At 38.2% G+C, this 27,970-nt stretch overlaps 2 protein-coding genes across 3 annotated transcripts; one reads left to right on the top strand and one right to left on the bottom strand.

The window, feature by feature from the left end:
* Window positions 1-12: 12 nt before the first annotated feature.
* On the top strand, window positions 13-1,771 carry LOC118264123 (uncharacterized). Its single transcript, XM_035576525.2, has one exon. It carries the CDS (start codon window positions 205-207, stop codon window positions 1,273-1,275), a length of 1,071 nt encoding a protein of 356 aa, XP_035432418.1. The 5' UTR covers window positions 13-204; the 3' UTR covers window positions 1,276-1,771.
* LOC118267598 (nuclear pore complex protein Nup153-like) lies at window positions 1,760-27,970 on the bottom strand. 2 transcript variants are annotated; one of them, XM_050704217.1, is made up of 8 exons: window positions 27,560-27,970; window positions 25,209-25,436; window positions 21,060-21,321; window positions 20,139-20,477; window positions 18,533-18,695; window positions 17,145-17,407; window positions 14,332-16,973; window positions 1,760-7,342 (listed from the first exon to the last, which is right to left on the bottom strand). In XM_050704217.1, the coding sequence occupies exons 1-8, from the start codon at window positions 27,623-27,625 to the stop codon at window positions 7,178-7,180; spliced, it is 4,128 nt and encodes a 1,375-aa protein (XP_050560174.1). In that variant the 5' UTR covers window positions 27,626-27,970; the 3' UTR covers window positions 1,760-7,177. The 2 variants fall into 2 exon arrangements, with proteins under 2 accessions (XP_050560174.1, XP_035437567.2); XM_035581674.2 differs by having other exon boundaries at window positions 14,332-17,407.

Below are 27,970 nucleotides of genomic sequence, written 5' to 3'. Positions count from 1 at the left end.
TATAGTGGACACAGATAGAAACCTGTGTAGGTATCTGTGTCAACAATCACAGGTTATTTTGACGTTATATAGTTATTTTACAGTTCACAAAAATCAACAGTTTTTTGAAATATCTATCTTAAGTTTTATAATCATTTACCTACTTATTTAATCGTAGTAAAAGCAATTTAGGTACCTACCTACCCTAAAACAAATTTCAGTAAAATGGTGGTAACTAAATCAAAAAAGAAAATAGGTTTCAACTCTACGTGTGAAAGGTTTGGTCGAGTAACTGGCCATCCGAATTTAGACCCCAGCGGTCTATACGCAAAACATCCCGATGGATGTGATCCCTGCCTCTACCATCCAATTCCCATACATTTATTATGCGAAGCTACTCACAAACACAAAATAGATAAAGATCCTTGGAGGTATAAGAACGAATTAGAAGAATGGGGGAAAAACTTAGGTTACAGAAACCAAAAAATCTTAGAACAGCGACGATGGATCCGATCATTATTAGGGCCTGCTTGGCATGAAGTTAATGAGGTCCCCAAATATGAACCAGCCTGTATGAACGTTGGCTTTGGAAGGACTCCTCGGTTTAAACCGATGTTGAGACACGCCGTTCCCGATCCTGGGGCCTATTACAAATCGGTTCCATTTAAAGCTCCATATGGACCGCATTCCAGCCGACCAACATTTGAAAGAGAAGAGCCGTGCAGGTTTAAGGACACTACAGCGAAATGGTGCCTCGCCTCGAACCGCTACACGATTATCGACAAAGATTCTATCGACCAAAAGTCAAAGAAAGTGATTTCAATTAGAGGTCCCTACGATTTATTTACTGGTAAACGAGACGAAAGTACGATTAAAAATCATTTTAACACTTCTCTCAAATGTTCGGCAGCCAGTTGGCCAATCGCCTTAAAAGGCAGTTTGGAGAAATATAAGACGTCTAATTTTGGCAAACTAAACAAGACCAATAGAAGTAAGCCCTACAGAGGTCGAAACACCCTGATCGACTTGGCGATGTGCCCGCGTCGCCCTCAGGACCCTGGACCCACGCGTTATATCACCACGCCGCCTTATACTTTCAAACAATACAAACATGGTTTTAATAGTTCTTATGATAGACCCCCAGGCTATAAAAAAGTAGTCGTATGGCCAGGTGTAGGTCGATACAAGTTTTCTACTCAAAGATCTATTGCAGGGAATGGACACAAGCACGTGTTCCTAAGCAAAATAGAAAGGACAATAGGAGCCGTCATAATACCGCCGATGAACACATTCTAGCTACACTATGGTATGTGTTTAACTTTTATATTTCAAATCAAGGTTTAACTTTGTTCAACATTACTTGGCAGGTAGGCATTTTTTTATCTTGTTCCCTATATGCTCAGATAGAGAAACCAGTCTTTTAAGATAATTAATAATTTTCATTTATTTACTTTACTTGATACATTTTTAAATATTCGATTAAAAAAAAACATTTAAAAATATAAAAAGCAGTAGCCCACCAGTAACGGGATAAATCCAAGCTACCGGCAGTCAGGGCTCAAGAGAGAGGAATTTCCGGACAATACGTGCCGTATCCAGAAGTACTGCCTTCTGCATCAGGCTCTTGATCCAACCATCTAACTTTAGCCTACTCAGGTGTTGGTCGAGGCTTTTGGCTATAAGGCCATTGGCAGATACGACTATCGGCAATGATTGCTGAATTAATAGATAATTAATTAGATAATTTATTGTTAAATTTGTGCAGAAATAAAAATCGTACTTTAATTTTTAATGGCCATTTTCATTGAGGAACAAATCTAAAGGCATTTTTATATATCAACATTTTTTTTTCAATCAAATATCAACATTTTTTATTCTTATTCAGAACACCGTCTAGTATACAGTTAGTTTTGCTCCCCAATCTTCCATTAACATTTATTTTATTTTCCACTGATAGTTGTTTATTACAGTAGACAATAGTTATACTTTACACTAAATGACTGTGTGTAGTTGGCATTTGGACACGTCGATATTTAATTTTAGTGCTAAAAAAATAAGAGTTACAAGACTTCCAAATGCGACTACACATCATGTTGACATAATTATATTGAACTATATTTACAGTCAACCAACACAATCCGAAGCAAAAAATCGAACGTTACTACATTATTTCACATGTTGTATCCAATTTATCGATTTAAACTCTTACTAAAAATACCTTAAAACTTTATATTATTAAATAAACTAAATTAAGGGGATCCTTTAAGGTATATATGTATTATGTTATCGTACTATAGGAATATATGCTGCAACTGCCACGAATTCATCAAAATGTTTAATGTGGAATAGAGTAGAGCAGTTTGCAGATTTTACCAAATACTTATATACAGCAGTGGCGTTAGGATAAGAGGAGGCTGGGCGACCGCTCAGGGGCGCCGGACGAAAAGCCACCACTGTGAGGGTAATTTGGATTATGGATAGCATACGCTCGGAGAGTGCCGAGCGTGGGCTTCTGAGCGGCAGGTGTTGGTTGCCAGAACGGGTGAGACTTAGCATAGCCTACTGCTAACAGAAACAGATAATTAGAGGGAAGTGGCCTCAGTTTATGAGACTGTAAGTAATGTCCCAAAAGGAGGCTGCTGAGCAGAATCTTGAGAGGATTGATCGTGCTCGAAAATCTAGGCGCCTTTTGAAGGTCTCCCCTCGTCATCAAAAAAAGGTGGCGCCGAAGAAATCTCGTCCAGGGCTAAAACCAGCACTGAATGTATATTACAATAGTTTGTGACAATTTGATCCATCACTGTTCTGCAGTTCAATCTACGCATGAGTAAGTATCGCGGTCTGAACAACTACGTAATATAAAATTAAAAGTAATCTTACATTAATTTATACGTATATTAAAGAATAAATGAGAACAAAGACATCGAAATTTTGGCTTACATTTCATAAAGACCAGCAAACATAACGAACTTAAAGTAGATGCTCTATATGTAGCTTATAAAATACAATGAAGTTGGCACTTTAAAATATATTCCCAATAACAAATTATTATATAAAAATTGCAACCTATACTTAACAGTTTGTACATAATCAAATGCGATACTAAACATGTGTGGTTTCGGAACAAGTTTTATGGGAAATTGGACCGCGTAGTCGTACGCTTACAGCTATGTTACTATTGGTATAACACGTTGTGCTAATCTTTGCATGTAACCGACTACTAATACCTAGCCTAGGTGAACTTACATAACCATATACATATATCTAATATGCATTTTTTATATCACTCACAAAACAGTGTCAATACCATTTTATAATAAATTGTAGGAAAAATAATCTTGGAAATTCTGTCACGTTAAACTTATAATTACGTCACATAAGCAAGCATTGTCATCCACACAAAATGTGTATCGGTTCAAGCGGTTGAAGACATTGTCATGAAAATTAAGTTGTAAGATTTCACCCGAAATTACACAAAAGTTTGTAAAAAAACCAATTACGCAGATCCATCACCAAAAACCAATAATACTTTCAAGTATTAAATTTATATTCATATTGGTACTATAGTTAATATATTATGTATATGCTGTTTGGAAGGTCGTTGCAAATAAGGACTATCACGGCCTTCAAGCCATGAATCGAAAGACAAAACACCCTATTTAATCAAACTTTTTAGATTTTAGTGTTTGTTTTTTTCATTAGAAAGACCAGCTTTCATATTTATCCTTCAAGTAATCAAATCGGAATATAATTGTTATTACAGTGACTTATACAACAGATTCTTTTGGAAGTTAAATTTCATACATTTTACTTAGAAAAGTGATCCTATTGTTTACTCATCTAAATATTTGTTTTACGGAAATGAATTTGTTAAATTAATTTTACTACAGAAGTAGCTTAGCCGGTTAATATTGTTTGTACATTTCCTTAAGTATTTAATATCTGACAATATATTTTTAGAGCTTGATCACAAACCTAAACGGTATGAAAATAACACTTAGCAAATTATTATCAATGGTACATTGAGACACAATATTACTTATTTTGGATAGTCTATAGGTTACTTAGCCAATATGAAGGAGACGCACAGTAATAAGCCCGCAATGGTAGAAAGTAGTAATGTAATGAATGTCATGTTTTAGACTTTTGCGAATATCTGAAAACGATATTCGCTAATGCGAATGCGAATATTGACCAATTATTGTTCTATATTGCTTTATTTTGAAACTTATTTGACCCGCGAGTCGCAGCACACATTTGTAATTGTTTGCATCAACTTAAATAACCAAATAAGGGAAGAGCCAAATTTTGCTAGAATCTGAGATCATCATTAGGAATATAGTGTCAAAAGTCCCGATTAATAACAGTTGTAGAAAGTAATTTTATTATGTCAAAAGTCTGTGTAAGAAAATAAAATGTTTTGATAAGATTAAAATTTTCTAATACTAATGTCAAAAAATGTGCGGATATTTATGAATTCGTTACATGACTAGTGCTAAGTAATGATTCGATTCATTCACTGGTATGATGACAATGTTATTAGGAACTCTATTGTTACTACAGTTTAGTAACATGTTCACTTGTTTGAGAAATGTGACGGCCCGTGAAATTGGTACTTAAATCTAGTAATTTGATATTTTTCAAAAGTGCGCATTGGATGCTAGTTTTGTGAATGAACTATCCTAACAAACCTGACGTAAGGTAGGTAGTAGTGATCACTGATTACTGTCTTTTCTCTAAGTGCAATATAGCAACTATTTACAACAACATAAGGTGTAGTACTATGTATTAACATATGTTACACCCAAAAAGGCAAATACTTATTCAATAATATAGAGCTAATTATAATATAAATCAGTTAGTGTGCATGGCATTATGTTATTTTATCTACCTTAAAATTTTTGTTCAACAAATACCAGGGATAACACTCGAAACATTTATTCCTATACAATTCTATGTCAGTTACATTCTAAAGCAGATTTATATGTTGTCTCACAAATCAGAGTGTAAAAATGATACAATATTTATGAAACCTTTGCTGTAAATGTACAATAATAATTTAAAACTTGCATGCTAAGACTCACATAACAAAACAAATGTATGTTGTTGCGGATTCAATTTCACACGTACATCAGTACATCATATCCCACAATGATGCACATAACTTTGCCAAACCAAACAATATTCAAAATCTGTTTTTGTTTTTAATGATAAAAAAGTTAAAAGTTCACTCATCGATTTTATACTTCAGATCACAATATTTTTTTGTTTTTCATATTACAAAATATTTAAATATATTAAAAGTAAAAAAGTGGTAGCCAAGGAGATTCAGTTCAATGGAATTTAATTTAAAATTTCACAAATTATTTCAGCTTATTAATATATAGGATTTAAAACTCAATAATAATCAAGAACGATTATATTATTAGCCAACTATAAGAAGGCAAAGATGGCATATTTTATACTTTTTCAAATACAAAGCTGAACAAATAAGACTGATAATATTATGTTCTTGTTTGCAAACAAATGAAAAATCATTTTGACACAAAATTTTATTGTAAAGATAAAAGCAATAAAAAAAGTTATGTATTTGTATAACCAAAACTTTAAAAGCTAACTTATATTCAGGAAATAATTAAAATGTGGGCTGTGGTCGTTAAAACATTATTATCCTTTTACATTTATATAAATCTTTTAGCACCCCAATTTCCTTATATAATTTTATATAATTTACTATATTAGTGGTTTGACAAGTCTTTTACATTTTAAAATATCTGCAATATCAAACAAACTTTTAACTAAAATGACAGCTGGTTAAATTTATTGATGATAATTTGATTTAATTGTGAAAACATCGCATGGATTCATGTGCATCAAATTGTTTCCGTGACTGCTATGTGATAGCTAATTGCGAAAGGAATTTGTGTCCCTTGATATATCAAGGTGGGGATGACCTACATTATATTTATTAAGAATCTATGTGACCATCTCAGCAAGTAATGTTTGTTTGTAAGCTATGTCACAATTATATTCCTTAGCATTATTATTATGATGTCGTGAATATTCTTGTGGAGGATAAATATATCTAGTTTTAATAAGTCATTGTAATGTGTAAGTCTATTCTGAAAAATAACTTCTGAACCCTCAGCATATCGAAGTTTCTCATTATTTTGATACATACCCTACATATTTGATATTTTTATATATTTTGTGTTTTTAACAACATACACCTGTATATAAGGATCAACCAGCAAAGAACATACTATTCTATTTAATCTATAAGTAATACCATATCTACAACTCTTTTCGTGTAGAGTTCACAAAGGCTATGATATTATAAAAATATATAATAGCAAATGACTTATGCACATACCTACTTAAAATAAAATAGTTTATAAAAAAGAAAAAATATTTTCACCAAGTCAATTTTACAATTCCAATCCGTACTTAATAATAAGAATATTTCAAGATCGTATACACATAGTGCATTAAAGAACAATATCAAAGTAAGATGCTTCTGATTGGTTAGTAATTGTCAGTTTGTATTTTTGTTTGTATCAGGTCAAGTTGCATTTTTCGTCAAACGATAATAAAATTAGGTAAAAGGGTTTTAGACATTTGATACCCCAGTATAAATAAAATAAATTTACCACAGTTTGTAGTAATCTCTTCAAGAGCTTAGAACTACTATGTCAAAAAATCTGTTATAAGTCAAAATTCAAAGTGCGTACATTACTTACACTATACAAACTAAGTGTTAGTGAGCTTTGGTTAATATAATTTATGTTTATTACTACAAAAGGGTTTTATTGACATTAAAAATAAATCAATAACATCTTACCTTAATATCGATATTGCCAAATTATAAAAGTCTAACAAATTATAAGTTTTCTGAAAAAATACTGACACAACTGGTTAAAACTCAGTGCCGACCCGTTTTGGGGTCAAGGTACATGGGGAGGAGAAAGATCAGAATTTAAAAGAAGTAAACATAAAAAGAATTTAAAAATAACACAATTTTCACTACAGCCAAGTTAATTACAATTTTATACATTTTACAATAGTGTTACTGGCTACCTTATAATTTAGTTAATTCACTGTCTAGGATGATTTAATAATATCCGTATAGTTCTCACAATTAAACTATGCAGAGCACTTACTGGACCCAGTCCATACCGTGCTAAAGGCGAAGCAGATTTCATCGCTGTGGATTCCGACGAACGGCTTTACGAACGCGTCGGACGGCGGGGTTGCTGCCGTTGGCGCCAATGTTGAACTGAACTTGCGGTGCGCCGGCGGGAGCCCCACCGAAACTGTACACCCCCGACTGCTGCTGCATGTGCTGCTGTGGCATCTGCGGCTGCTGTAAGTTCAAACCCATCCAATTACTTTTGTGCTCAACCTACCATTGCATTCCTTATTATTATATACTACCAGCCAACAGACACAAATAATAATGTATAATTTATAATCGTAATAATGACGACACGTACCATGCACAGCACAAACTATAATTAAGAAATATCAACAAATAATACTAAAGCAGTAAGGAAATGTGAAATATGTGGTGATATTGTAATGTGGTAATAATAATAATGTCTTATGTGCATCTTGTTAGGTTTACTGTCAAGTAAAATATGTTTCTGTGAAACTACACCCAGTTACTAATGAGGGATCATCCATTAATTACGTCACACGTTAAGGGGGGAGGGGGTCGATAAAGTGTGACATTATGTGACAAGGGGGTGGGAGGGGTCTTAAATTTCGTGACGTCACATTTCAATTACTATAATAAAACTGTTAAAACACTAACTTGAAACTATTATCTAAAAACTTAAAAAAATCTAGATGTAAAATTATAAAATGTGACGTCACACTAGAGGGGGGGTCTCACAAATGTGACCAATTGTGACAAGGACGGGAGAGGGGGTCAAAAATCATAAAAAACGTGTGACGTAATTTATGGATGGCCCCTGAGTAACTTATACAATGATAATCCTATTTGTGCAGAGCTACTTGTACAACATTCGTGATCTAATAGATGACATTTATTATAGTTCTACAGATCTCCAAACTCAAACATATAAGAAGAAAATATTCTTTTTATTTTAATTGTGATATGCATCTATCTACTATCCAACCCTCGAAAAAAACAAAAAAATAATCTACTATCTATGAGAGTGAGAGTCCATACTTCTCTTGACATATTAAATCGTGGAATGAATATCCAATAAACGAAATAATAAGTAAGTATTAATATTAGTTCAAGTATTGTTTGAGATAATTACTGTCTACAAATTCTACTTTTGTGGTCAACAGTATTCCAGTTGCTTATTGCGCATATTGATGTAATGTTTCTTCCACGATTATTTTTTGAACAATCTTCAAATACATCGAAATGTATGGCCTTTTACCATTTAACACATTAGACGCCATGTCGGACAACGTTGTCCGACACCAGTGGAGGAATAGCCTTTAACAGCATTTTGTTGGCAATGAAAGGATTAAATGGTAGAAAAGGGTTGTTGAAGCCAGCAAAAGTCTTTGCTTCAAACATATCTATACTAATATTATAAAGAGGTAATGTTTGTAAGTTTGTATGTAATGGGTAATCTCTGGAACTAATGATCCGATCCTAAAATTTTGTTCACTGGTAGAAAGCTGTCTCAGGTGGTAGGTTTCGGCCGTCGGCATTATAACCACCCACCGAGCAAAACCGTGTCGCCAAGCGGCCTAGCCGTGTTCCGCCACGATGCTCGGTGACGCCGTACGAGAGGATGGGTCGAAGTGTTTGTTCCACTATGGGTAGACCGATCTGGCGCGCGCTGGTGTGGCTGCATCGGGTGGCCAGTCGCGGAGGGTAGCGGGATCCGAGGCACGGTGCACCGCTGGCCGACCGCAGATAGTTGGGGGCCCAATTAGCGTGCTAGCCACACGTGAAAGGCTGCCCCGCCATCTAGCGAAAAATCCCACGTATACGCCATCGTGCCGGTTGGCGACCGGAAGAGAGGGCCCGATGGATTTACGTGGGGGGGCTCGGGCGTCCCCGCAGTCTCCAGGCTGGCCTCCCAATGGTGTAGCCAACTGCGGTGCGCGTCTGGGGGTCGCCTGTGTGGGGAAACATTTCACTACCATTCTCTCAGCAACTTATTTACGATTATGAAAACGAGAGCTAAGAAAAGGGTTCAACAGCGGCTGCACTCCTCTCCCTCAAAGTGCACCTCTCCAACATCCGAGGCTTGCACTCAAATCTCAATGCGGTCCATCACCATCTGGAGACCGAGAACCCAACGCTCTTGTTTCTCTCGGAGACCCAGATCAGATGTCCGTCGGACGTATCATACCTGAACTACCCAGGCTTTTCCCTGGAGCACAATTTCGTTCCCCGTGCAGGCGTATGCCTATACGTCCAAGACGGCGTCTGTTACCGGCGTCTCCGAAACTTTGAGGACCCCAGTTTTTCAACCTTGTGGATACTGGTGGACACAGGCATAGAGAAAATCCTCTATGCCTGTGTCTACCGGTCGCACAGCGGAGATTTGGAGACGACCAGATTAGCGCAGCACCTTGTGGAGACGGCGGATGCGGCTCGGCAGAGGTACCCTTCGGCCCAGTTGGTGTTACTGGGGGACTTTAACGCCCATCACCAGGAGTGGCTGTTCCCATACCAGTGCACTGACCATGCTGGGAGGGAAATGCGTAAGCTTGCGCTAACGCTTGGCCTGACCCAGCTGGTCCAGGAGGCCACAAGGGTGCCCGATGTCGACTCGCACACTGCCAACTGCCTAGACCTTCTGCTGACAACTGATCCAGACAGCTACTCGGTGTCAGTATCTTCACCCTTGGGTAGCTCTGACCACTGTCTGGTGAAATCCGTATCCACGTACTCCCCACCGGATCCTTGTCCCAGAGGATCTCGGCGGATGTGGCGGTACAAGTCAGCAGATTGGGATGGGATGCGATCCTTTTTTGCATCCTATCCTTGGCGGCCTGTCTGCTTCTCTACTGAAGACCCGTCAGCTTGTGCGGATGCCATAACAGGGGTGTTGCGTCAGGGCATGGAATACTACATTCCATTCTCGGACGCGACATCTTTCGGTGGGACTCGTCCATGGTTCGATGCCGACTGCAGACGTGCTGAAGCGCGAAAGCATGCGGCATACTTGGCATGGGCGGATGCCAGGCGTCGTAGGGCTGACGACACTCTTCAGAGGAAGAGAGCCTATAACCGGGCTGCCAAGTCATGCAAAAAGGCATTACGGATGGCCCGGTTCAACCACATTGGCCGAATAGGGAACAAACTGGCTTCTTACCCAGCGGGTAGTAAAGCATTCTGGTCCCTGGCCAAGGCGGTTGAATCGAACTTCTGCCGTCCTTCACTCCCACCTCTCCTGGGGCCTAACGGGACGCTGGCACACACCGCGGTAGAGAAGGCAAACCTGTTTGCTTCTCTATTTGCGGAATCTTCACGTCTTGATACTGGTGGCGCTATACCTCCTTCTCTAAATAACGTATGCGAGACGAAAATGTCGAAAATTCGCATCCGACAGAAGGAGGTGTATAAGACGTTGCGTAATCTCGACGTGAACAAGGCCAGTGGCCCCGACGGAATCCCGGCCGTGGTTTTAAAAACCTGTGCGCCTGAGTTGTCTCCAATCCTGACACGCCTGTTTCGACTTTCCTTGGAGACTGGTCAAGTGCCGGTTGCATGGAAGCTGGCCAACGTGCAGCCTGTGCCCAAAAAAGGTAGTCGTGCCGACCCTAACAATTACCGACCAATCTCAGTCACGTCCATACTCTGTAAGGGTATGGAACGTGTACTTAACAACAGGCTCCTGGCATACCTTGAAGGTAACGACCTCCTCAGCGATCAGCAGTATGGGTTTCGCCACAACCGATCCACTGGGGACCTTCTTGCGTATGCCACCCACATTTGGAGCGAGGCCATAGAGAAGCACGGGGAGGCAATAGCGGTCTCACTCGATATATCGAAGGCCTTTGACAGGGTTTGGCACGACAGCCTTATCGGCAAGCTTCCTGCATATGGACTTCCCGCTGATCTGTGCAGATGGATTGCAGACTTCCTGAGGGATCGGTCAATTCGAGTAGTCATCGATGGCTGCTCGTCTGACCAATTTGGTATCAACGCCGGAGTCCCTCAGGGGTCAGTACTTTCAGCAACGCTCTTTTTGCTGCACATCAACGACCTGCTTAAGCCCGGTATCTTTGGGTATGCAGATGACAGCACAGTTGTTGAAAGGTATGTGTCCGATGCGCGGACTAGCGGAACACAGATCCAGTCTCTAAGAGAATCCATGGTCGAACGGTTGAACTCGTCCTTGAAGGCGGTCTCCGATTGGGGTGACGCCAACTTGGTCAAGTTCAACGCTACCAAAACCCAGGCGTGTCTATTCTCTGCCAAACGGAGTCAATTTCCGCTGGCTCCTACTTTCCGAAATGTATCCGTTCCAATATCGGATCATCTAGAGCTTCTGGGCGTAACTCTATCGCCAACGCTAAACTTCGGCTCTTATATAGAGTCGAAGGCGCATCTGGCTGGTAGGAAGTTGGGTATCCTCTCGAAGGTGAGACGGTACTTCACACCGAAACAACTGCTGAGCCTGTACCAAGCGCAGGTTCGGTCATGTATGGAGTACTGTTCTCACCTTTGGGACGGCTCGGCTAAATGCCAGCTAGATGCGCTCGAACACATTGAAAGGCGTGCCAAGAAGCTCATCAACGATGATGCGCTTGTGGAGGCCCGGCTTCAAAGCCTTGAACACAGGCGCAAGGTCGCAAGCCTTTCCGTTTTTTACCGGATACATTTCGGAGAGTGTGCGGGGGAATTGCACAACTTGATTCCCCCTAGTCCTTTTCATCATCGAACCACAAGACAATCGGCGAGGCGTCACCGCTTCATGGTAGATATCCCACCCACTCGCACGAAGCGTTTCGCTTCAAGCTTCCTTGTGCGAACTGCTAGGGAGTGGAACTCCTTGCCGGAGTCTGTGTTCCCTGATGGGTATAACCTGGGTGTCTTCAAGGCCCGAGTGAATAGGTTGCTTATGGGCAGACGTGCTCCACCGTAGGCCGCATCAAACGTCGACCCATTAAATGTAAAAAAAAAAAAAAAAAAAAAAAAGCTACATTATTCCTGAGTGCTATAGGCTATAAATTATTTTTATAACATGTATATTAACCGAGCAATCACAACTTAATATTAACACGCTTTGTGCGGATGTTTTATCTATTCACCCATAGATGGCGTTCTGCTAATACGTCATTTTTCTGAATCGCGGTGTTAAGATTTTCCACGGATTGATGACTCTCTCGAATTTAGTTATTGTTGTATTGTATATAGAGAAGTATTAAAATTAAATTAAATAGGTTCAGGTACCGAATTTGAACGAACGTTCGTTCGTTGGTATGTACAATACGGTCAACGTAACTTGGCGAGTCTGAACTGAAATAGGCTTTGCGAACTTTCGCGTAGGTACATTCGTGAAGAAAACTATTACTACATTTTTTTATATAAATCTAAAGTAGATACTAACAAAAATTCCCTAATACAGTAACGAAATACAAATAAAACCAAACAACAAAATAATACAAGCTTAAACACTAAACAAAAACTTAACAATAAAAATTAACAACCGTAATAACGAAATACGAAAAGTTTTGCTTTCGACTACACTTAAGACATATGCTAATGTGTGACAGAGACATATTACCGAGTACCGAGTATTGCCGAATAAGCACTAAGCTTGCCAAAGTAACCAAAAAGGGATGACCAGTAGGCGTGCATGAGGGTGTTGTTTAATCGATTTTATTAAAATCGATTGAAATCATATCACAGACTCTCTTACTCAAATAGTCGTTAATGATAATTGATAATCAAGTAAATCATAACTTTCAATTGAGAAAATACATTCTTTTAGTTTTATTTTAATGTCGAAATATCGTTTATTAATGACAAAATTAAATATATTTGTAAATCTTATTTCGTTTAATAATATATCATATAAAAAAGCAATAAACTCTAAATAAAAATATCGATTGCGATATCTGATCGACAAAGGATCTATTGTATTTAGACATGGACAATCTCTTTCATGTTGGGTGATTCTCATAGATACTGGATAAGCACAAAAAAAATCATCAAAATCGATCAAGCCGTTTCGGATGAGTATGGCAACGAAAACTGTGACACGAGAATTTTATATATTAGATTGTGAATTTAAACTACCATTATACATTGCGTTAATTGATTACTCCAAGCTTTCGACAGTCTCACTCATTCCTCCATTTTGACGGGGCTACATAACCAAGACACTCACCTCACATATATTAACTTGCTAAAAAATATATACCACCAATACTTTTCTATCCACAAGGGAGTCAAACAGGGTGATCCGCTATCTCCTAAACATTTCAGAGCCGTGGTCGTCGGAGAGAAGAGGTTAACAAACCTACAATTTGCCGACGACATTGTGCTTAGTCTCCTCTTGAGCATCAGAACTAGGTAGTAGTGATTAACGAACTCAGCAGAGTGAGCTTTGAGGTTGAACTGAGGATGAACATGTCGAAGCCCGAACTAATGACCAACAGCTCAAAGCATAGGTTAGAAGTAGATGGAGTGGAAATTTCATACGTCCAGGAATACATCTAACTGGGCCAATTCTCTTTCCAGACAAGACAAGCAAAAGAGGTTGCTCGACGCACCGAGACTGCCTGAAACAGCTATTGTTCCATGGGAGACCTAATGAAAGGCAACCTTCCATTAACACCAAAAAAGAAGCTAATGGACGTGTGTATTCTAACCATCCACACCTATGGTGCACAGACCTGGTGTTTGACAAAACATCAGAAGTCCACACTCAAGGTTTGCCAGAGAGCCACGTGACGGAGCGCAGTATTTTAGGAATCCGATTATCGGATAGAATAAAAAATTCCACACTGCGCTCCAAAACTGAAAGCTGACGTTGGTTAAAAAGCCGTAAGCTTGAAGTGGAACTGAGCTGGACATGTCTGCTGCATGTTGGACGAGCGGTGGGCCAAACTCACTAAAACTAAATGGAGCCCACTCAACGTCAATAGACGTCGCAGGCCCAGATGGAGATGGCGGGATGAACTCGACGCCTATGAAAATTATTGGCCACAGAAAGCTCTACAAAGAGATGAGCGGAAGGAGGGTAGGGAGGCCTTCGCCCTGCAGTGGGATGACCATGGCTGAAGAAAAAAGTGAGAAAAAGAAAGAACAAAAAAGACAGAACAAAAAAATTAAGAAAAACAATAAAAAAATTAAGAAGATAAATAATATTAAGTAGGTTTAAAAAAATCATCAATAATTACCTGTTGTCCGAATCCAAAAATGCCTGTCGTAGACGATTGTGAAGAACCAAATGTGAAGGCAGGTGCTGGCGCCGGGTTCAGCGACGGGGCCTCGAATGAAGGAATAGACGGGTTGGGCGAGCCGAAGGTTGGAGTCGCGCCCATACTTGGTGAACCGAACATGGGAATCTGTGGTGTGGGATTACTGGCCGGCTGCGGCGAGCCGAACATGTTTCCTGATGGTGGGTTTTGAACAGGACTTGAGAAGAGATTTGGCTGCGTATTGTTACTCTGGTTATTCATACCGAATATATTTTGCGGAGGCGCCGCGGCAGCACCGAAAGCCGGCGCGTTGTTACCGGTATTGAACGGTGTTGAAGATCCGAACGTGAATGCAGCCGGCTTCTGCAAGCTACTGGTCGTCGCGTTCGACACGAACAGGTTCGAGGTCGAAGTGTTGTTGCCCGCCGCCCACATGTTCTCTTTCGGTGCGGTGTTATTGAATAAGCCCGTTGCACCTCCGGTTAAAGAGTTTCCCGCCTGCATACCAGCTGGTTGTTGATTATTAGATAGGCCATTGGTACCACCTAATGTATTGGCGTTGCCCATTGTTTGAAGAGAATTTCCAGGCATTGCAGAAAGTGTATTTCCCATCATAGAATTTCCCGTAAGTCCGTTAGGGGCGTTCAATCCGTTGCTGCCTCCAAAGCTATTAGTAGCAAGGTTATTGGTAGAACCCAATGAAGATCCAGCAGACAAATTAAAAGTATTCGTATTGACGTTACTTTCAGCCGCACCGAACGGTGACTTAAACGCTGGTGGTGGATTAGTGGCAGGTGTTGTGTTACTACCAAATGAAAATTGAAATTTAGGTTTTTCGGTGGCAGTAGGTAACGTGAGTGCCGCTGGAGCCGAAGAGTTACTAGCTGTATTACTACCAAAACTGAAAATTGTCGTTGTTGTTGCTGGCGCTACTCCTGAAGCTGCTGGTGCTGCTGGTGCTAGCGATGGTGCTGGCGCTGGTGTTGGCGCTGTTGCTGGCGTGGTTGCCGGCGTTGGTGCCGGTGCCAGTGCTGATGCCAGTGCCGGTGTCGGCGTTGGCGCTGTTGCCGGTGTTGGTGCCGGTGTCGATGCTAGTGTTTGTGTCGGCGCCGGTGTAGTAATATTACTAGCCTCTTTGTTTTGGAACAGGGATGCAGCAGGTTTGTTTAAATCAGACTGTTGAAATAATGATGACGATGTCGCCGTTGCGGTGGCTTCAGCCGGTTTAAACATCGACAACGTGGGCGCACTAGTTGTTGGTGGTGTCGTACTTTGCGACGGCTGCGTGAATAAATTCATCGACGTACCCGTACTTGCCGGAGACCCAAATAGTTTTGTATTGGACGATAAACCAAACGAAAATGTTGGTTTTGGGTTCTGAGCGTCTCCCGGTTCTGGTACTGTGACGGCAGCATTCAGTGATGTTTCCTTCTTTGTGTCGTTGGCTAGCGGATTAAATAAACTTGTAGTAGGTAATAACGACTTATTTTCGTTATTTACCTGAGTCAGTACAGGCATCTGTGGTTTACTCTGCATGGGTGAGTTCAAGTCAACTGATGGAACTTCTTGAAGTTTCTCTTCTTCGGAATTTTTATTAGTCTCTGGCAATTTCGCTGGAACCGCTGCACTTGTTGATATTGTTTTCGGGATGCCAAATGTGAAATTTATTTTTGGAGCCTCATCTGTCTTTTCCTTTGAAATATCAAATTTGTTTTCTATTTTCTTAGTAGGCAGTGCAAATGTAAATGATGGGGTTTCAGCCAATACATTATTATTTGTTTCTGATGGTGGTTTTAATTTCGTGTCTAATATTGACGGAACTTCGGGTTTGTCAGCAATAGTAGCGCCTTGCGCTTTGGGATCAATACCGAATTTAAATGTATTATTCGTAATTGTTCCAAAATTAAACTTAGATTCGGGCATTTTCTTTATGCCTTCTTTTTCCGCACCACAGCATACACATTGCTTTTTGTCACTGTCGTTACGGACTAAACAGCTGGAACATTCCCATTTGTCTGAATGTTGAGTCTTCGCAATGGTTTTAAATTTGTCACTAATTTCGAATGTTGTAGTTTTGTTAGTTAAAGCCTCTGTAATACTAGCCGCTGGTTTCGCTCCGGGTCGGGCACCGCCACAGGCTGCACATTTGTCGACGCTGCTTTTGTTCGAGATCCAACAATCGTCACATTTCCAATCAGCATCCACTTTAGCAGTGTTTTGTACTGCATTTAATGGACTTATTACTGTTTCAGGCTTTGAAAACACATTAGTTGGTGTCACCGTAACTGCAGTGAAGGTAGGTAAAGTAAACTTCGTTCCTTGAAGGGAATTAGTATCGCTGGCTTTACTGAACAAAGATTTCGATGCTGTCATACTGGCCGCAGGCGGGTTGGCGGGCGACTTTTCGCCTTGTGAGGTAGACATCTTCTCACAATTAGCGCATTTGTCTTTTTGTGACTGACTATCGGCAATTTTACAAACAGAGCATTTAGTACTCTTCGTTGGCTGTTTAGCTCCACAACAAACACATTTGCTGGCGTCCGGCTTGTTTTTAATCCAGCAGTCGGAACACTGCCAGTCTTTTGGTTTGTTTATGACAGATTCGTTTGCTTTTATCACACCTACAACAACAGAAGATTCGTCATGTTTGTTTTCAAATTTCTGATCAATACGTCGCTCAGGAGAGTCGAATTTGAATTTCAAAGATGAAGATTCCACTTGTAAGTTGTTACTTGATACTTTAACAGGATTAGAAAATGTGTAGACACTACTAATTACAGTTTCTTGCTTACTTGTGGGAATGTGAGTAGCTTTTTTATCAGCTGTAGGAAAAACAATTTTTGGTGTAGATGTAGTGAGCTTAACGGCCGCCGGCGGCGGCGGCGTGTTGAAAGTAAATTGGGGCAGTTTGTCTTTGTCTAACTGTAATGTGGCTGTGGGCAATTTCACGGGAGTGGACATGTCAATCTCCTCCTGTTGCCCTCGATTAGTTCTAGTTATTCTTGATTTCATTTTAGAAGAAAATTTAGTAGGCGGTTCCTTCTCGACCTCAGTCCTAAAAGTAAAAACATGTATTAAGTTAATGAAAAAATTACATAAGAAAATTAATGCTCTTTTAAAAAATGTACACAATAAATTACTAAGTAACAATAATAGTCAAATTTCGTATTCAGATCGAAACTACTTTACTGAAATGCAAGGTATTAATATAGTAACAATTAATAAATGCACATGATGGTATCAATTGCACAATCCTTCAACAATCAAAATCAATCAAGATGTAAAATACAATGCAATTGTGGTATGGCCAGACAATTCCCTTCATTTCAATTCCATTTTATTACGATCAATGATTACCAGATAGCAATAACCGTTTTATACAGGGTGTCCCTAAAGTCGACGTCCAATAGGCACCAGACGATCGGCAAGGTTCCAACTGTTATCAGAAAAATATAAAATAAAACCAGGTCCTCAGTTTTTAAATTACAGTGACTTATTGTGTTATCCACGAAAAAGTACAGCCTGTGCCAGTCTTTTGAATCTTGTTGCTTCAAATGTTTATTTTTTCGTCTGTAGTCTTCCTTACATTATCCTGAATAGTGCTTTACTAATATGCAATCATAAATTCTTAGCCAACTGCTTTAGATTGGAAAATATTGTCAGTTATAGACGAACCAAATACTCGGAATAAATTTTTTACCTTACTTTAAGTGTCTGTACTGAATAAATTATGTATGGCGCTAGTAGTGGCAAATTTCACCAAAGTTGGCGCATTTAATAAGGATTATAAAATGGTATAGCATTTTGCACATTATTTCTTAAAAGCAGCATTCGTCGGCAATATTATCGTATTATTTATTATTATAATGCTGTGAGCGAAATCATGAGTAGACAGACAATGTTGTTTGACAAAAGGTCCTCGCTGATTTTACTGTAATTTAAAAACTGTATTTTTTTTTTCTGATAATAGTTGGAACCTTGCCGATCATCTGGTGCCTACTGGACATCGATTTCAGTGACAACCTGTATATTGGAAAATAAATCTACCAGATACATATTATATGGGTGTATAATTATGTATCTGGTAGTTTCTGATTTTTGTCCATTAATAGTAAGTAGTAGATATAAACAATAATACACTGCTCCATTCTGTTTGGATGTTAGGACTTTAATACATTACCCTTTCGTTTCCTGCCTAGGATAATCTGGAAATTCGTTAGAAGTACTGCTTTGAGAAGCCATTAACTGTCGAGCAATGTTCGTCGTGTCCATGAGACGAGACTTTTTCTTCAGGCGTAGTATAGATGCAATGCTTGGTACATGGAGTTCTCGAGTCCGATATGCTAAAATAATAGATTAATTAGTTAATTTATATTAAAACCTGTATTTCGGGAGTCATCCATAATAGTTATATATTAAAAAGCTACTGGCAGATTAGGGAAAGCTCGAAATAAATCACACTTAGACTTGGATAGATAGCTCAGACAACCTAGGTAAGATAATCTAATAGAAACGAAATTATAACGATAGCTACTACTACTATTGCTTATAAAAATTTTGACATGCCGACCATTGAGCGAAGCACACCAAACGACGTAGGGAAACACCGAAAACAGTTATACAACCCGATATAATATGTGTACTTAAAAAATAGAGACACTGACTTCCATCAAAAAACCTAAGCACCAACAAAAGTCCTCATCTCTTATTTAGATAAGCGATATTAAAACGTCAGTTCAGTACTACGCTACCCACAGTTGTTTCTATATAATTATATTGATACTAGTGTTACTGCCGTGACACCTTCTCAATGGTTAATTCGACAAAACATTTATTTTCAATTTTACTGTATTAAATATTAAGCAAATATTTATTTCCAATGTAACTTGCAATTCCTAACAGAAAGACATGCTTTCTTTTTATGATATTGTTTGTGACTGGAGACAATCGAAAGGCTAAAGTTCCATAAAACACCATGGCGAAACAAATAGGAAACTGGTGTAATATGGAAAGGGATACTCTAAAAACATCACAAAATACATGCCTATTAATCTACTGCCAAGCCTCTATTAATTATTTCAACCAACTATTGAAAACGAATCAGCTCTACCATTCAAAAGCACCTATCGGTTGAACAAGCAGGGTTTCACAAGAGATTTTCTACATTCAACCAAATGTTACATATTTAGAGATTCTGAGAGAAATACCAGAAAAATGCACAAATAAGGTAAAATATAAACTAACTCACAAGTGGCAACAAATAGAAGTGACCAATTGTACTCACAATTTTTATTTCCTTATTAACAAAGTTTTTAGTCAGACTGGAATCTGGATCTTAGATGACAACCAAATTATATTGTCAGACAGCTCTGACAATCAAGTAATAGCACATTGCATCGGCAATTGGCTAAATCTGGTACCTACTGGATAATACACTGCATTTTGCACCACAATATACAACTGGGTCCTGGTAGTAAGACTACAAGACCACAGATAGACCAAAAAGTTACCATTAGGCAAAAGAAAACGAAGATGATGACAAAATAGAAGATGCATCTGGCTAGAGCACATAGGAGTGACGACAAGCCATGAAAAATGGCACTATCTGAAGGACGAATTTTTATTTTCATAAAGTAAAAGTACATAAGATCTATATTTTTGACAAAGAACTGCTCACATTTTATGCAGTATCCTTAAAAGGATATACACTAAGTAAGACTGACTTAAATGATAAAAATTATAAAAAGAGGAAGTAAAGTTACTTATTATGTTCCATTTAGACTTACCTAAATTATTATTTGTGGATGAAGAGGGAGCGCTGCTGATATTAAATCCGTCATTTTTGGGTTTAGTATACAGAGGGATCCTGCGGGCTTCCGTAAGAGGAGAGGAATAGCTTTCTAATAAATCCATGATACGTCGCGCAGAGCTGCTGATGGCGGTGTCATCGTTGATTGGAGACTCATTTACTACTGCCACAGTCTCTTGTTTTATGTTTGGCTGGTTTATGTATGAAGACGCTGCTCCTCCATACATGGTTCTCCCAGGGTAAAATGGAGAACCAAGCAGACTAGGTTTAAAGCTGGGCTGCTTTAGGTCACGAATTTGATTTGTTGATGCTCTTGCTAAAAGTTGCATATCAAAATATTAATATTTTATTGAAGTTTATTGGTAACAGCAGCAATATGTGGTTCTTAAGCATTAGGTACATTAAACATATTTCAACTTGCAGGAATTTTGAATGTATACCACATTTTGAATTATGAATGTGGTATAAATTCAAAATTCCTGCACTACTAAGTATTGGACAAATCAAATTGCAAGCTACACATTACACTTAAACTTAAACCTACAAAGTAATATTCTAATTATAGATTTTCCTGTGTGCTGTAATTTAGGAAACATATATGTTACTATCAAAACATTCATGTTAATATTAATTCGTTATGTAAATATGTGAATTATTTCATCCTTGTAAAATGCAAACAGATGATTTATCTTTTATTTTGGTAAGTAAATTAGTTTTATCCCAAAAATAGTCCATTTATGTCTCATTTAATATTTTTACCACCATGTTATATTTTTGTTAAATAACTCTCAAGAGTTATTTAATCAAAATTTCATTGTTTATAAATAATATTTTGTTACATTCTTTAGTTTAGTACAGAAATGAAACCCACAAATTATTTTAATAAATAATAACTTACCAGTTATTTTCATAACTTCTTCTTGGGTTGTGGTTTCGAAAATAGATTTTCGTTTAGGGGCAACTGATTGGCCAATACTGGAGATAGAGTGAGACACCTTGAAAGCTCGTGGCGTGTCTCTTTCCATTGTATCCTGATGGTCTTCATTTGGAGCCCGCATTGCTGTACTGTATGAGTTGCGAGTAGGTTGTGTACACTGAGTACCCGAAAAGGGACTGTAAGGTAGTTCTATTATTTCCATATCATTCCTGGAACAGCTGGCCTGTAACATACATGACAATGTATATGTTAGACATGGGTTAGGAGAGAATTAAGAATAATAATATCGAGGGGTAACGGGCTATTTGGTTTAAGCGACATTTTGGGTGATATTGAGTTATATACATATTTGGAATCAGCGAATTTTTCTCCGTCGAATGATGCCGGTTTCATTAAAATCGGAGCACTTTTTTGGCGTTTCAAACAATACTATTTTCGTGTCGTTTCCAAAGTGGCAGTGTATTAAACGACGTGGATTTTGCATTTTTTATTAAATCATGTACTTGAACTATACCATCATATAAATAACTGTGACATAAACCAGTCACCCTATCTCTCATAAATAAGTGAACAAGAGTTAAAGCGTTTTTCCTGTTACTAAATTTTATTAAGAAGTAACTTGAATCATTTTGTCTTCCCTAATCACACGGTGTGGATGTCGCTTAAACCATTTGTCCGTCACCTAAATACGATACGGGTCGTCGCTTAAACTCTTTTAGCTGCATCTATTTTCCACGCCGAGTGCTACTTGAATCAAATACTCGTTTTTGTTCAGATATTTTGTTTAGTCGTTAAACCATTTTAGTCCTACTTTTTTTTCAATGCATGTCATTTAATACAGACTATAAAATTAATGATGTATATTGAAACATTTTGCCTGTATTCATAAAAATACAAGTCGGTATTTCAATAACAAAATTTTAATATGGTACATTTCAATCATGTCATATGATACCATGTTTATTTCCTCGTCCGGGTGTTAAAAATCGTAATCATTCAACTGAACTATCGTGCGCGGGCGCCTCAGTCACAGTCCAGAGTGTGCCGAAGACAGATGTGACGCGCGCACACCAAAATCAATCGTAGATATATTTCAAGTTTACCGATAACCAAAGCCAAATACATGGACTTAAAGAAATTGTGCGACACTGGGGTTATACCCAAGATATTTCATAAAGAATATTTAAATCTCCAACAAAGTAATACCAAAGAAGTTTTACTAGATACGGTACTGATATAGAGGACATAGTCAAAGAAAATGATAACTAAATACCTGCGTTACTTTTAATTACTTATGACTATTATCGGTTTACCAACGGTCTATAAACTTCTTACATCTATTTTGAGAACAAAAATAACAAAACATATTGAAAAACATTCCATTATGTCTGTATCTCAAAATGGATGTAGGAAGGGGTCTCGTGGAACTAAGGAGCTACTCCTCATTGATATGGTTGTAAGCCAACAGGTTCGTCGGTCCCGAAAGAATTTGTCTACATGCTGGATAGATTATAAAAAGGCATATGACTCTGTGCCACATACATGGCTCATGAGGGTGCTGGAGTTTTATAAGATAGATGCAACTCTACGCGCCTTCTTGCAGTCATGTATGAGGCAATGGAGTACTGTGCTTTGCTATCCGGGATGTAGACATCCAAGGGAGTGAAGAACCTGTAAGGATAGTGCGAGGAATATTCCAAGGTGACAGTCTGAGCCCACTATGGTTCTGCTTGGCCTTGAATCCTCTCAGTACTTTATTGGAGGCTTCAGGGCTAGGCTATCCTTTACGGAGAAGGGGTCTAGTCATATCCCACTTGCTTTACATGGATGACCACAAGTTGTTTGCTCCAAATAACAAACAACTGATGGAACTACTGAAAATAACTAAAAAATTTAGTAGTTCCATCAGAATGGAATTTGGAGTAGATAAATGTGCTGTCATGCATGTGAAGCGAGGAGGGATTGTGGAATCTGAGGGTCTAGAACTCTCAGATTTCACAAAACTAAGAGCGCTCTCAGCAAATGATACTTACAAGTACCTGAGTATGTCAGAGGGATTAGGCATCAATGGACCGGACATGAAACAATCGTTACGGGAACGCTTCTTTGGCCGCCTGAATAAAGTGCTGAAAAGTTCATTATCAGGCGGAAACAAGGTGCGAGCCTATAACGGTTGGGTCATGCCGGTTCTGATGTATTCTTTTGGTATACTCAAGTGGACTCAGACTGAACTTGACACTCTGGATAGGCGAGTCCGAACACTGCTGACTGCAAATCGTATGCATCACCCTCGTTCATCGATCATGAGGTTGTACATCCCGCGGAAGTGTGGGGGTCGAGGCTTATTAAATGCTAAGACCCTTCATAACCGTGAGGTGTGCAACCTCAGGGAATATTTCCTGAAAGTAAACGAGGGTATGCATCGAGAAGTAGCAGCAGTAGACAATGGATTCACTCCACTATCTTTAGCAAAAGAGAACTGGCGTAAACCTGTGGTACTGAGCGTCAATGACCGCAAGGAGGTATGGCATAGCAAGGAGCTCCATGGACGCTTCTTCCGGGCCCTTCATGGACCCAGTGTACATTTTCTGGCGTCCGTATCTTGGCTACGATTCAGTAATCTCTTTGGAGAAACTGAAGGATTTGTCTGTGCAATTATGGACGAAGTTATCCTTACGAATAACTACCGGAAATATATTATTAAGGATGGGACCGTTGACATATGTCGGGCATGTCATAGTCCTGGTGAATCCATAAGACATATAATTTCTGGTTGTGGTCGTTTGGCTAATGGTGAATATTTGCATAGACATAATCAGGTGGCCAAGATTATCCACCAGCAACTTGCTTTGCACTACCAACTTGTTGAGTTTGAGGTTCCATACTACAAGTATGCGCCCGATCCAGTTCTCGAAAACGGCCATATCACGTTGTACTGGGATCGATCTATCATCGCTGACAGGACTATTGTAGCCAATAAACCTGATATAGTGGTGATAGACCGACAAGTGCGCCGCACGATGATAATCGATATCACCATCCCTCTTGACGAGAACCTCGTGAAAGCTGAAAAAGATAAACAAATAAAATATCTTGACTTGGCTCACGAGGTTGTCGACATGTGGAATGTGGATTCGGCTATCGTTGTGCCGATAGTCGTGTCGGCCAACGGTTTAATACCCAACAGCCTCGACAACCACCTTAGAAGGCTGGGGTTGGGCGGATGGATCAAGGGCCTGATGCAGAAGGCAGTACTCCTCGAAACGGCACGTATTGTGAGGAGGTTTCTGTCTTTGGAGCCCTAACCACCGGTAGCTTGGACCATGCTCCCGCTACTGGTCGGCTCCTATTTTTATATTTTTAAATGTTATTTTGTTTTTTATTTTTATAAATAATGTTTAAAAATATAATTTTAGAGTGTTTTAAATAAATATATGGAGGCAATTACTCTAAATAAATACTTTGATTGATTATTTATGTTGTGTGTTTATTTATTCATTTATTCAATGTAAGCACCTGAAATTTTCGGTGATTGCAAAATATCCTGGTTGTTTTAACAGCCATTGATAGTCTTAGATATATAAACCATAAACATTAAACGTTACAATTTCAATGTTATATGTCACATAAGTAATTTAGCCTGACAGTCATTTGAATCTAAATTGGTAGTTAAGATAAATAGCTTGCTTCTACTAATTTTGGGTTTCGTTACTTCATACCTTTTGGCTTACTCCGTAAATAGAATGCGTTGTCGCTTAACTTTTTCCCCTGTAGCCAGTTGTAGTTATGAAGTCACTTAAATCGTTTTTCCTGTCTCTAAAAAAGGGCACGTTGTATTAAGCGACATTTATCTTTGTAAATAAAGGTCCGCTTTATTTGGTATTAGCATCAACAACTAGATATTTTTAATTAAATTTCAATGCAGTTTACCCCGTTTAAATAACTGCAGAAGTTTTTTTGTTATGAATTTTATTTCGAAATTTCGAACTTTAAAAGGCTCTCCTGTAAAGTTGCAAAAATGTCGCTTAAACCAAATAGCCCGTTACCCCTCGATATGTACTCTTTATAAAAATTTATAATCAATTACTGTGTGTATAAATAGTATCTTACATCTGCAGGGCTGTAGTGATTATAAGTTCCGGGAGGGTTAAACCGCATGCGTTTGGCAGGTGGTTGTTGAGCTACTTCCGGGGTGTCCACTACTTCATCATCTGAAGAATCTGAAGCATCAGCAACTGGTGCGGAACCATTTGCATTTGAAGAGCGGGGGCTACTGAACCACTTTGTGATACTGGGCAGTAAGCCCGATACTCTGGATGTCACATTCTTGACAAATGACTGAAAACAAAATCAAAAATAAATGCTTATAATAAAAGTAAAATATTTTTAAAAGAAAACTTTGCTGTCCAGAGAGGATTTTAAAATTATTAAAACATCATATTTCATCAATATTCCTTATCGCGATGGCAGAGAAAATCAAAATATTCTGACTCTCCTTAAATCGCAAATTATTAACAAAAAAAATAGCTTCATATGCAAGGTACACTCAAGCATTTGCAATAAAATCGCAGAAACTAAACATCAAATAAAATGTCGCTAAATTGTGCGATTAGCGAGCGAACTAAGATACAAATAAGAATTAACTAATTAATATCTAATTTTTAAGACTGATTGGTGGATTAATTACTTCTTTTTAACATATCAAATGTCCTATAGAATATCTTTGCTCAGCAGCCATACCTTCAAACTAATTGAGAATTTGTACATAGAACGAATTTAAATGTTCAAAATCCAATAACACAACCTTGGTACTGCAATCATCGCTTTATTTACAAGTATATTATGTATACAAGTAGTTGTTGATAATTAACTAAATTGGGTATAAATTGTCATTATCCTTAACTAAACAAGATTCAATGAACTGAATATCAACATCAACAAGAAACAACATAAACCCGCAGTAGCTATAGGCACATGTAAAATTATCTTCAGTTGGTATTAGTAAGTTGGTAAAGGTATTAAGTTCAATTCAACAGTAATCTAATGGCTGGACATTGCTGCACCACTAATTATTTACTTAATCATCTACACCGATGATACAACATAATAAATCTACCTTTTAAACACTACTCAATTTTAAGTTGTACATAAATATTGTGCTATCTCTGTCATATTATAAAGAATTGATAATGGCAGAACTACATTTGAGTGTCTTAAAATTGAGTAGCTTGAGTATTCGGGCATCACATCCCTACTACTACTGCAGATGGCTGGTGCTGGTAAGGAACTACATATTACTAGGCTGTAGAACTCTTTTTAAACTGTAATACACAACCTATCTACCAAGCGCTGATATTATGTGAAAGTAGAGTAATCCTTTTATGTCGAGGAGACCTACGGTCCAGTCAAGGCTAGATTAATAGATTTAAAATGATGTGGGTAAATAATTAAAATTATTGATTTTTCATCAGTAAATGAGACACCTTATCAAATGGTTATTTAGCTTCTCGCACGAGTTAACAGCCTTGACCATAATCTTATCTAAGTGATACAAACAAGGATTTGTAAGCAACATAAACATATTATGAATAAATCTTGACTAGAATAAGCAACATAAATAATATCATTTTGTGTTTCTTATTTATTAAAATTGTGGGTATCATTTGGTGGTGCTGATTGCTCACCATCAGGAGATATGTCTGTCCATTTACAGCTATTCCATATAAAAAAATAAAACAACCACCAGTCAACCCTTAATAAATGAACTTATCTCTCTAAGCAACAAGTTGCAATGCAATAATCCTAACTGCACTGTCTAATAAAGCATGTACACTATGAAACTAGCACAACATGATGCACTCAAAGCATTGATAATGCATGTATCAACTTGTCATTAAATCAATGTGAAATGTTGTGAAACAACAAATGAATCACAAGATTCCTTACTTGATTAATAGTAAATATGCAAACAATACATTGGTTTGTTTCTTAGAAATATCTGGACTCTACATGGGAATTGTGTAGCATCAATCAGCATGCAACATAAGAGTCAGTAACCTATATAGGTAGATATAGTAACATAACTTATAGATGTGCAGTCTCAGATCAATATCTCAATGGTAGCTCAATGCACAAAAATCATACATTTAGCTAATGAAATCATACATGTCTGATTCTGTCAATACAGTATGACTTTTATGAATAGATTGTTTCATATCTTTGATCCATAAGGAAAACAAAATTATTCAATAAAGCATGGACTTTGACAAGTCTGAATCTTCGCAAAAGCGTAAGTTGCTAAATGTATTCAAAACTCGATTTAAAAGTGTACTCTAGCAATATATTTAAAAGTCACTCGCCAAGCAAGTGTATAAATACACACAAACAACGCGTGAGGCCACACATTTCTTGAAAAACGCAACGACATTGTCGCCAAGAGCGGGAATTTGGTTATTACTTACATTGTTAGTTTCATTAGAAGGTGAACGCGATCGCTTTTCCTTATTTCTGGGTGTTTTTTGACTCATTGTGGAACTGGTATAGGGCACTGTTCAACAATTTTACGAAGTAACGCTACTGCAAATACAATTTTTGGCTAAATATATTCACAACTGGCAAAAACGTGACAAACATGGCGTCTGTAAAATGTGTCAAAGAAACGCTTGGAGGGAGGTCCGACCACTACCAATAGTTAAAATTTAAATTCACTGTTCACCGAAAACAAAGCGCAACGAAAATTTAACTTTAAATAGCAAATTACAAAAATGTAGATAGAAGTGATAAAACCACCAGTAGAGTAGACGGCGAAATCAAAAACTATTAATTCGCATTAGCGCTTAGCGCTCAACGCGCAATATGTCACAGTGTTGCTA

The sequence above is a fragment of the Spodoptera frugiperda genome, chromosome 25 (genome assembly GCF_023101765.2).
Source record: "Spodoptera frugiperda isolate SF20-4 chromosome 25, AGI-APGP_CSIRO_Sfru_2.0, whole genome shotgun sequence".
In the NCBI taxonomy this organism is placed as follows: Eukaryota; Metazoa; Arthropoda; class Insecta; order Lepidoptera; family Noctuidae; genus Spodoptera; species Spodoptera frugiperda.
Note: the sequence above shows the minus strand (reverse complement) of the source record. Positions and strands in the feature narration are given on the sequence as shown.

Excerpts from the sequence above, each read along its gene's own strand:
- LOC118267598 (XM_035581674.2), bottom strand. The coding sequence starts at position 27,625 with ATGAGTCAAAAAACACCCAGAAATAAGGAAAAGCGATCGCGTTCACCT. Across the intron at positions 20,478-21,059 it reads AGAAGTTATGAAAATAACTG|CAAGAGCATCAACAAATCAA; the intron begins GTAAGTTATTAT and ends TGCAACTTTTAG. Across the intron at positions 7,343-14,331 it reads TTTTTGGATTCGGACAACAG|CAGCCGCAGATGCCACAGCA; the intron begins GTAATTATTGAT and ends TTGAACTTACAG.
- LOC118264123 (XM_035576525.2), top strand. The coding sequence starts at position 205 with ATGGTGGTAACTAAATCAAAAAAGAAAATAGGTTTCAACTCTACGTGT.